The following is an 11,604-nucleotide window of genomic DNA, read 5'->3' on the forward strand; positions in this document are numbered from 1 at the left end:
ATATATATATATATATATATATATATATATATGTATATGTATGTATGTATATAGATATATATCTCATTGCATTTTTTTCAGTAATCTAATTCACTGACATCTTTTAAAAACAATAAAGATGATACATTGTACTGCTCATTATTACAAGAATCGTTTTAAATAGGTATAATAGATAAAAGTCAACAGCCAATCGAGCGAGATGTTATGACTTATGATTGAATCTCATACAATATAGATAGCTATTTGTATTGTATAAATTACAAATATAGTTTCCTCATCCTCGAATGAAAAAGTTTTTAATATTCTTGAAATTACAAGCTCCTACTTATCCTAAATCCGTCTACCACGTACGAGCCTTTAAAACAAGAGCTAGGAAAACGATTCGAGTTCTACAAAATAAGAGGACTTGTGTGAAACTCAGAATGACAGGTGTTCCTTTTTTTTCTTCCCATACAAAACATAGCGATTTTATTCTACAAATAAATTTTGGTTAGTTATTCCTGTTCGAAAACTTGCATGTTGATTCTCTTTTCCTTTCTCTTCCCTTTCTCTATTTGTGATGCGCCACTTAATGTGGTGGTACATCGTACCGTCATTGGTGCGCATGTGTATTTTATATTCAATAATATTAACAAATAGTGTAACACTCATGATAACGCTGATGAGCATGATGTAATTCGATTTCTTTGTGAAAATGGCAATGAATGCATCAAATGGCGGTGCAGCAATGTAGGCGTAAGTACCAGGTCGCGTATGATGATCGGCCCGGATGATCACGCAGTCGTTACATTTGACACCAAGCTCCTGTCACAAACGGCGCTGACGCTGATGCCGATGCTGCTATCGCCGCCAGCTGCGTGATTCGCCATCCTCGTCTTCTTCTTCCTCGTTCTCCTCTAAGAGTAATGCCTCCGTGCCCTGAAAAAATCATTAAAGCCTTTAAAAAACTAATAGAAAATGTAGAGATGTTCTGATGACAGAACATCTACATTAATAAAATATTACCGAAAAGTTTCGTTAGCCTATATTCCCCAATTGCCCTCTCATCGGCTGGTGCCTAGTAATTTTTCTCTTTGTTTACCAATAAGAATGTTTTATTTATTAAATTGGCGAATTAGCGATGTGCGCAAGATATGCATAAGCGGAACCCTCCCATTTATTACATAAAGGACACAGCATGTCATATCACAGCTGCATTTATAATTTCAGATAAATAAAACAAAAATTTTCCTTGTTGAATATTTTCTTGCCTATTTTCGAAATCTAAACAAAAGCCACAGAAACCATTTTAATTTCCAACAAATTTTTAATTTCCAATATGTTAGTACAGTAATTTGTAAATTTGTTTATAACTACTTGTTTATTCTATTTATTATTATTCTGATTAAAATTGAAATTATATATATATATATATTTATATATATATATAAAATTATATTTATTATATATATAGAAAGCTCTAAAACTTACTTCTAAGTCAATATCTTCATCTGCGGTAGGTGCGGTTTGTTCGGCACGCGATGAGAGCTGTATAGATGCGCTCGAGTTAGTACCAGCTCCTCCACGATGTAAATGATGGCCGGATACCCAAGTTATTGATAACAGTCTGTCTTGAAATGTACGTCCTTTCACAAGGGCCACTTCAGCCTCCTTTCTCGATTTGAAATTAATCACAATCGAAGGAGTCGCATCATCAACTATTTGATTCACTATTTCACCAAATTGCTGAAACACAAAAAAAAATTGGCAATATTAATTGCATATCATACGTTTATTAAAACATAATGAAAGGAATATGTAAAGCCTTACACATAATTATAACAACAATATCAGTTCTGAGAAAAAAAAGATTGATTTATGTTTTTAGTAATAAAGAAGAAACTTATGAAAAATAATTAAAACTATTTCAGGAATTGGAAATATAACATAATACAATAACAATTTTTTGTGTATCTTTCAGTTATTTTTGAGCGATAAAAAAATAACTGTGGATCCGTCTCGTTTCATGCATAATGTGCATATGATACATCATTTTATCGTTATTCTTCGTCGAATTAAATTAGGATAAAACAATGCATTATCATAAAAGGAGCGCACTTTATATGGAAATATTATAAATATCATAAATGCATAAATATCTTACTTGAAAATGCGCTAGGACTTCTGCCTTCTCTTCAGTTTCATAACCAGAGACTAGAAGACTCGTTGGCCGATGATCCACTGAGACATGGGCAAAACTTCCTCTGCCGCGACCTCTGAAGGATATCGTATGCGTACCGCGTGCTACTCGACTAACTTTTGCACCTCTACCCACGCCAGGATTCGTGTTCAAACCCAACGCGGCTGCTTGGGCTCGAAGTTCGTTCAATCTCTTCTGCAACTCACCAGCGTCTTGACCTTCTTGTTGTGCAGTCATTAAATCTAACTCGGCGTCCAGTATTTCCTTTTGCGCTTGCTCCCTAGACTTGACCTGCGACTTATTACCGCCAATCTGGCCGTTTGCAGCCAAATCCTTGCGCAAATTGTCAACCGACTGTTGCATAGTCTTTATCGTTGGCATGATCGATTCCTTCTGCTCTGGATTCTTTTCGGCCTTGTCAATCAAGGCACGCAATTCAATCAGATGCTTATCTAGTAACTCTTGTTTTCTTTTGCGTAGATCAGCGGTCAGCTTTATTGCCTCCTTACGTTTCTCCTCCTGCTTCTTCTTTAGTGTTTCCTTCGCCGCTAGTATCTCTTGTGTTTTCTTTATCGCAAGAACTTTATCCTCTCGAGTAGGAATAACGGCAGCTTTAGGTGAAGTTGGAACCAAGGCTTGCGTGACTTGTTCCTCGGTCGAACGACGCGTGGGAACATATTCGTTATCTTCAGTTTTTGTCGATAACGTTACTGCAGCGCCTAGCCTTTCTTTAACAGAGGGACGGCATCCTGAATACAATAAAATTTCTCGTTATTAAGTCGCTTAATAATTTAATGTATATCTATAATATTTATTGTAAATAATAAAAGGTATGCTATCTTACCCGGTGGCACATTTTCAATAGCTCCACTAGCCGCATTATTATTGACATTATTATGCCAAAATACTTTAATAAATCTATTATTTAACACAGCCTCTGCGCTTCTGTAAGCAGACTTTGCTTCGGCTGGCAACTGGAAAGTAACCAAGGCTGCCTCAGGATCGCCACCAAAATTAACTTGGATATTTACAATTTTACCAAATTTGGAAAAATGATTATTCAATTGAGTTATATTGTTTAAGCTTCGCGGAACCTTTTTCAGTTCGAGAGAACAATTGGCCGGGTTATGCACCACTCTCTGTTTCGGTCCTAGACGATTAAAGTCGAACGTTTGTTTGCGTTTTAATGGATTGCTTTGGGTATGGGTTATTTCTGATGAGTTTGTGTGGGGAATAACTGGCACACTGATCAGTTCTCTTTGTCCTCTGCCATAAATCCCAGGTGCAGATTGTGGATGTCTACCCCATGGCATTCGTGGCTCCATGCTAGGTGCGTCCGGATTATATTCTGCAAAAACATCTACCATATTTAATTCATTACATTTTAGAATATATGAAATACCGCGCTTAAACTGTATGATACAATATATAATAAGATATAAATAGGATAATAGGGCATGTAAGAGTTTGTATTTTAAACTACAAATATTTTTTATATATTAAAAAATAAAACCATTATATTCTAATCAATTATAATTAAATTACGATATTACATGTTTCGGCCTTTCAATTAGGCCCTCTTAAGATATATATTAAACGCAAAGATGTTACCATAATCAAACCAGTATTAAAAAACATGGAATAAACGTATGTTGTGAGACCAGTTGAACGTTGCATAGAGGAACGGAATATAATGTATTCCATATCTTTTAACATTGTTTGATTATGGTAACATTTTTGCGTTTAGTATATATCTGAAGAGGGCCTAATTGAAAGGTCGAAGCATATAATATCGTAATTTAATTATAATTGATTAGACTATAATGATTTTATTTTTTAACATATAAAAAGAATTTGTATTTTAGACTCTTATATGCCTTATTATTGTATTTATTTCTTATTAATGTCAAGAGTCCTTTTTTATTATCATTAACAATAAATATAATTATGATATAACTTCATAGTTGGCCCTTTTTTTATAATTTGTTAATTTTAGTTTAAACCGGAGTTACAATTTTATGAGTGTATTAACCAGTTTACGTATTTATTATACAGTTGAAATGTCCCAATAAAACAAATTAAATATACTATAATATGAAAGGAACTGCATATTTGTTTTTACAGTAAATATGTGCCGAATAGACTATGTTGAGATACACATTGTCAGTACTAAAAATTTTTAGCTTTACATATAGTATGAATTTTCAGTATTGGCAACGTATATATCTAAATACGATCATAATAGCACCTATTAAAATTAAAATACTTTGTTTTATTTTTAGTTTTTATCTATAACAATTGGATGTAATAATAGTTGTGTGTATTTATTGATCAGACTTATGTTTTTAAGCAACGTCGCTATGTCGTCAGAATTAATAATTTATACACAAATAAAAGAACTTATGTGAGCTTTCGTGGTTTCGCAGAGGCATGTTTTACTTGTATTAGAATTATTTTTGCCATTAATATTACTATATTTTATTTTATTTCAATTTAACAGTTTATAATTTGACTAATATTTTAAATTGTTTAAAAATAATTAATTTTATAATTTTCACTAATGCCTCTTTTAATATATATATGCAGTTAAAAATTATAAATAAATTTCCTTCTAAAAAAATTGCTTTATTATGGCATTATATTAAATCATATAAGACGATTATAAGATTTACAACATATAGAAATACATACCCATATTAGAATGGTGGTTTCTTAAGTGAGATGGTGGTAAACTGGCAAGAGGAAGATGTGGCGGTGGTGGATTACCATTAGGACCCTGCGGTGGTTCTGGTACCGTAGCTACTGGAACTGTTCCTGGAGCTTGAGCACTATGAGGCCCGAAACTCAAAACACGACTAAGCGCCACATCTTCTAAGACAACTGGGTCTGTTCCGTGATCATAAGGACAAAGATCTCCTCTCATACAATATCCCTTTTCTAAAATAAACATAAATAAATAATAAATAATATTTAAATGTCATTTAACAAAAATATTCCTTATAATTTTGAGAGTTATTCTATTTTTATGATCAACCTAAACCTTTAAAGAAATGGCAATTTTTTTCACAGTAGTTGTCTCCTAAATTGTTAAGAGATACATACCGTCAAAATCTCTGCAACGTCTCTTTGCTTGTTGTTGAAAAGAACCTGCCTGATTATTTGGAATACTACCCGCAACAGCCACAACACTTTGTATCGATTGACTAGTCGTAGACAGCCTCATGTCCACATCTCCGTGATTACTATCTTGAGTTGGTGTACCACCACCAGGACTTCCCTCAATTCGTTCTGTTCTATCTACCTCTATCCTTTCGAAGCGATCGATCTTCTTTCGCTCAATTGATCTTGAACGCGATCGGGATCGAAGCGGCGTCGGAGATCTATTCCTGAACCTTGCTCGATGATCGCGACTATCTGGACCATCGCGTATTCTAGGTCGTATCGGAGATGTACTGCGACTCCTAGTACGTCTAAAAGATAAAACAATATAATAAAATATTCAAGGATTGTTTAAAAATTCTAGAAAAGAGACTCAATAAAGATTAAAAAAAGCTTTTTGTGATAAAAAGTTTTCAACAAAAAAAATTTTTATTAAATCCTGTTAGACATTTCAAAATACAAATACGTGATCGTACCGGCGATCATGTCGTCTGGTACTGATCGGTGGAGATTCGTTTCGCCATGGGCGACTTCTATCTCTTTCTCTATCACGCCGAATGTGTTCTCTACTTCTAGATCTACGTCTGTCCCTTTCCCATGATCGTGATCGTGATCGTGTTCTCGATCTCATTCTCCCACTCCTATATTTTACATAGTATAATAATATAATTGAAATTCCAATATTATTAAGTACTAAATATATTAGTAAATGTATTTAGTAATTAATGTACTGAAATTCTTGTATTCTTGTATTTTTTAGCTCTCCTGTTTCATATAAACTATAAGCATGGATGAGCATTGACTTTATAAATATTGACTGTGAACATCGAATCATACAGATTCTTTATCTCCAAAGAAAGAAAGGAAAGATTACCTGCTTCGAGATCGTTTTTCCTTTTCTTTATCCTTATCTGAATCAGATTTTCTAGTCTCGCGTTTACTAATTACTGCAGGAGCCGATCCATTAATTTGAAGTGGGACAGGGGGATTTGTAATAATAGGTACTAGTGGAATTGTTGCATCTATTATTTTCTCCGTTGACGATGATACAACTGGAGCTGATGGATTTACACCAGGTGGTGTCCCACCACCATCTGGATCGCTCTTAGGCGGTGGAAACACATAATCCTGAGTCTCCAACGTTTTAAAGAGCAACTCCACAAAGTTTTTGGTTTCTAAAAACAAAATTGTAACATGTTTTTCACATCAGAAAGACGATAGATAATCAAAGTTTCAATTTCTTTAGAATATTTTGTATAAACGCACCTTTTTGCAGAAATACATCCAACTGCTCAACCATGTCACCGCGGAGTTCCTCCAAAGTTTTGTCTTTCTTGACCAATGCATAGACATATTTGGCCAAAGCAGCAGGATCTGCATCGCATCTAGCAAAAGAAAATCAATTATTTAATCATAGACATTCACTTGACAAACACAATGTAATACATAAATAAAATAAAAATATAAATGTTTCAGTTTAAATAAAATTATTATGTATTATTTTACAGCTTATACATGGAACAAGCCAAGAGAAAACGAGTATATTAAATATAATTCATATCTATTTTAATTTAAGAATTTTGTATACTATGAATAAGATTTTACTATACATGACAATAAATTGCTTTACATTAATAGCAACTAAATCACCTGCTATCTTTTTGAATAACTTTGCATCTTACTTTTATTCTACTTTTTTAATTCCATAAATCATAATTCTATAATTCACAATTTGTAACAAAGATTATAAATGGTATATAAAGCTTTTTTTTAAGCTTAAAATTTGTTTCTAAACAAAATGTTAGATTTAAATTACTCTAAATTACAAGATGAATAAGAAACATTTTGTATATGGTATATCAATGGTAGTATTTCAACGCAAACAGATCGTTCAACATATATACTTTGTAAGACGTAATAAAAGCAAAGCTTGCATTTAATTCGTTTTTTTCCCTTTTATAGAGATAAAAATAAACTTCTTTAAATAGTTATGTAATAAAAGTTATATAAATAAAATAAATCAATATGATTAAGAAAATTATGTTTATTCATAAAATCTGCTGAGAATAAAAACTATACACTAAAATGTACAAAGCATGCAGTATCTACTTGAACTCAATGAAATAATTTTCTAATCACCCTAATCATTGCGGAATATGACAAGAATAGTCATCATAAGCAAAAATACCAAAATTTTTATCTACTTGATCCAACATAAATACATAGTGTTGCTGTGTACTACTTGCAACGTATTAAACGAGGGACCAACAAATAGGCGCAATACGGTCCCAGAATTTAATATTCGCATCTAATTGATAAATCGGTTAAGAAGAGAGATGGTTAAATATTGACTACATTTGGTAGAACAAAGCCGAGTAATGCTGGTGCAGACGAAGACAGGTGTAAGGGTGTTTGGGAGATGAAAAGAAAAAAAAATAGAGAAGTGGCGAATGTCATCAATGCGTCTCTCCCGAGTAAATATATACCATGCCACACGGGGTGTGTAGCACGGCACAGCATTAACCACATGTACGGCCATTTACGAACACCGAGCGCGTACACACACGCACGGAGTGGTGCACTCTCTTCAGGGGGGTACAAGACTGGCCTACTTACAACGGCTCCAGCACGGCGGTAAGCCAAGCCTTGAACACGTCTGGATTGTCGATTATCATTCTCGGTGAGTTCCGTGTCACGGTTTAGCATAGAAGGCCTCACGGACACACGTCAATTACACGGGGTACCACAAAAGAACGTGAAACCAGTACCCTCTTAAATGAAGATAGTCGCCATTCTAAAATCGGTCGCTGTTGCATTGGCAAGGAGCAATTGCGCGTATCTAGATGGCGCGCCAGTCTGAGAAAATGCCACGGGAACTCGGGAACAGCTGCTGCCGCCGCCGCGTTTAAAGCCTTGCATCTAAAGTGCGAGAAGTCGAGAACTCGCTTCGAGACACAGTTTCTTATTGGTTGAAATCTATTATTCCTACTATCTGGAATCTGGGATCTTGCTTTCAATTATAGGCCTGTTTTTTAATGGTGCACTCTGTAAACGGGTGTACACAGTGCAGTAAGTTGAAGTGAAAAAATATATATTTTGTTTCATTTCAACTTATTGCATCAGTTCAGAGAGTGCAGCAATAAAAAACCGACCTTATATCAGACTTAAGGATACAGTTTAGGCGGCTATGCAAGTTGTGTAGATATTTAGCCTTAAAAAAGCTAAGAAATTATAAGAGGCTCCGCATAATAAAAGGAACAGGGAACAGAGAATAGAGAATAAGAATTTCAACCTATTAGAAACTGTATTTCTCTGTGAATGTCTCTGCCTTTATCCACAATTGTGGATATAGCACAGACTCGCATCACATTGTTTTTCAATACTGTGATTTTATCGGCAGTGTCGAAAATGTAATACGTAGTTTACATCCATGTTATAAAAGATGTTGGTGCCGTTAGTGTATGAGAGTTCTGAGCTGTTTCGGGAGTTTCACGAAAAAGGCCGAAGGAGTGGGATGATCGCTGTTTCTACCGTCATAGAATTCGAGAAGATCGAGAGATTTGAAGGTTGCTGATTTGATATTTATATTTGTGCTCAATCGTTTTGATATGATAATCGAGCAATAAGCTACAATGGACGAAAACGAGACCATCGTTGAATTAAAGAACAATGAAGTGAATGTAAGCAATATGAATAATTTCATAAAAATATGTAATCACATATGAAGAATACATTGTGTACTGAGATTGACATTCATGACTTTTATAGATGCCCGTGCCGAAAATAAAACACGATTGGTATCAAACGGAGACCCATGTAATTGTGACAATACTCGCTAAGAATGTAGAAGATGTGAAAGTCGTATATGGAGAAAGTACAGTACGTATCTTTACTGGCTTATCTACTATCCGATTTTTTCGGACGATAAAGGAGCCTTGGATGACAGTATATCTCACAGTCATTCTATACATGTATCTTTGTTTGCTTTTTTTAAATTAAAGTTTTGAACTGAACATACAATAGCTATGTTTACATCATGTGCTTAGTTCGTGATCTATTCTATGTTTTCGTTAACTTATACCTGATTGCACCAACATTGCTTTGATTTTAAGTGAAGCTTAAAACTCTCTGTCTCTTTTTTGCTTTAAAACAAGACAGAGAGAATTTTAAGTTTTGCTTAAAGTCAAAGTAACGGTACAATTGAGCTTTAGAGGATAAACAAGGACATTTATTGTATAGGCCTAAATACATGGTGTAAGCATAGCTACTCATTGTCTAGGAAGTTGGAGTGAAACAAAGAGTGGTTTTCAGCAGACAACATAATGTAACATAGTGAATTACTCTATCCTTATTGTTTGTCAATATTAAATGTTTAACATTTTAAACATCTTTTTTGTACAAAAATAAAATAAATTTTAAACATTTTTTTGTGCAAAAATAAAATGACCACTGTGTTATATTGTGTTCCTGGCTGACAAGCACCAAAACACTGTGCTTGTTTTACTCCAAGTTATTATGTATCAGTTTAAGACTTCTTTTTTGAAAAAGAACAGATCTAAGTAAACAGATCTTGTGTGTTATTTCTTTTTAGATTATTTAAGCTTAATATCTAGATATATCTGAATAATATTTGAGATGTCTGGATAATCAATTAGTTTGATAGTAATACTAGTTGGAAGTATCTCATAATCCTTAAATAATATTAAAAGATGAAGACAATTTTTAATGAAAAGAAAGGTGTAATTTGAACAAATCTGAAAATACAACTTTACTATATTATAAATTATTTTTCAGCTAAGTGTGTCTGCACAGTTACTATCTGGCAATGAATATAGTTTAGAGTTAGATTTAGCCAACTTTATAGTGGAGGATCAATGTACATACAAAGTGAAGCCGTCCAAGATAGAAATTAAGCTGAAAAAACGAGATGATATTAGATGGACGACACTGGAAGGAAATCCAGTTTTAAGTAAAGTAAAATCTATACCAACTGGTAAGTTTGTAAATTTATTACTTTATCGAAAAATGTTTAAGACAAAACATAAATGCCAAATGATAAAATATGAGATAAAGATGTAATGTTTGCTAATAAGTAAAATATTTGATAAATGGTTGTCCAAAATAATTTATTAACTTACTAATTTACATATTTAGTACTTACGTATTTAGTACTTTGTTATTAAAAATGTGTAATATTTTTAATTTTTTATGGCATAATAAGACTTTAATCTCTTTTCATTACTATAAGCGATTATAATCACTTAACACTCACATTTTTAAGTACAGATACAGTATATATAAATATATATACACACAGATACAATATATATTTTGCCAACATTGAAATACTTGAAAAGGCTTGTTTACTTAATACTTGAGGCATTTTTCTTATCATAAACAATTATTAGATTCACATATGATTCAAGCGTAATCACTTTGAAATACGCATGCAACTTGTACAACCGTATCATATAATACATAACAAAGATAATTATAACGAGAAGGTTAAACTTATATTTTATATTATTTAAACTACTTTTTTTTTAGGAAGCATAATTGACATAAACATTGTTTTATCTTTGTTATTTATTGAATATCAAAAATGCTAAAATGATGTTTATATTTGTGTCTGTACTTCCTAAAAGAAGAAAACAGTCTTAGTTATTTGTATATTTCTTCTGCAATATCGAAGAATTACGATCTATAAAATATATATATGCAGATTATATATTTTTTAAATCATGCGTATTATTAAAGAAATACTTCGAGCTGGCAAAGAAGCATCCAAGTATCCAAGCTCCTGTAAAAACTCTAAAGATTGGAATAAGGTTGAAAAGGAAATAGAGAGACAAGAGAAAGCAGAAGAAACTGAGGGTGAGGCTGCAGTGAATGCTCTCTTCCAAAAGATATATGGCAATGGATCCGACGAAGTGAGACGCGCGATGAACAAATCCTTTGTAAGTGAAATAATGTTCATTGTTAACAAATTAAGTGATAACAAAAACTGATTAATTTATGAAGTAGTTTGTTTTTTTACAAAAAACGCGTAAACTCTAATATAAAACAAAAATTTTTATCAAGATATTTGTAATGTCTTTATAAGTAAAAAGTATAATGTTTCTTAAAAATAACAATTAAAAATTAATTTGTACATATATATATATATATATATATATAAAACTTATTGAATATAAAACTCATTGAGTCGATATAATACATTTGTAAAAATTATTTCGTTTTTTTAATATACAGATAGAATCTGGCGG

At 32.7% G+C, this 11,604-nt stretch overlaps 2 protein-coding genes across 3 annotated transcripts in view; one reads left to right on the plus strand and one right to left on the minus strand.

The window, feature by feature from the left end:
- Nucleotides 1-133: 133 nt before the first annotated feature.
- LOC108747534 (RNA-binding protein 26) lies at nucleotides 134-8,160 on the minus strand. Of its 2 annotated transcripts, none has more exons than XM_018485096.1 (10): nucleotides 7,955-8,160; nucleotides 6,605-6,723; nucleotides 6,213-6,513; nucleotides 5,815-5,979; nucleotides 5,282-5,649; nucleotides 4,871-5,116; nucleotides 3,024-3,527; nucleotides 2,144-2,928; nucleotides 1,471-1,725; nucleotides 134-918 (listed from the first exon to the last, which is right to left on the minus strand). In XM_018485096.1, the coding sequence occupies exons 1-10, from the start codon at nucleotides 8,011-8,013 to the stop codon at nucleotides 841-843; spliced, it is 2,880 nt and encodes a 959-aa protein (XP_018340598.1). In that variant the 5' UTR covers nucleotides 8,014-8,160; the 3' UTR covers nucleotides 134-840. The 2 variants fall into 2 exon arrangements, with proteins under 2 accessions (XP_018340598.1, XP_018340597.1); XM_018485095.1 differs by having other exon boundaries at nucleotides 3,024-3,539.
- Nucleotides 8,161-8,814: 654 nt separating this feature from the next.
- The window catches only part of LOC108747307 (protein SGT1 homolog), a 3,220-nt gene continuing 430 nt past the window's right edge, over nucleotides 8,815-11,604 (plus strand). Inside the window, exons 1-5 of the mRNA XM_018484698.1 lie at nucleotides 8,815-9,018; nucleotides 9,107-9,217; nucleotides 10,133-10,331; nucleotides 11,096-11,295; nucleotides 11,591-11,600. Coding sequence (XP_018340200.1) covers nucleotides 8,971-9,018; nucleotides 9,107-9,217; nucleotides 10,133-10,331; nucleotides 11,096-11,295; nucleotides 11,591-11,600 — 568 coding nt within the window. The 5' untranslated portion in view covers nucleotides 8,815-8,970. The remainder of the gene's footprint in view (nucleotides 9,019-9,106; nucleotides 9,218-10,132; nucleotides 10,332-11,095; nucleotides 11,296-11,590; nucleotides 11,601-11,604) is intronic.

This window comes from Trachymyrmex septentrionalis, unplaced genomic scaffold (genome assembly GCF_001594115.1).
Source record: "Trachymyrmex septentrionalis isolate Tsep2-gDNA-1 unplaced genomic scaffold, Tsep1.0 scaffold2, whole genome shotgun sequence".
Lineage (NCBI taxonomy): Eukaryota > Metazoa > Arthropoda > Insecta > Hymenoptera > Formicidae > Trachymyrmex > Trachymyrmex septentrionalis.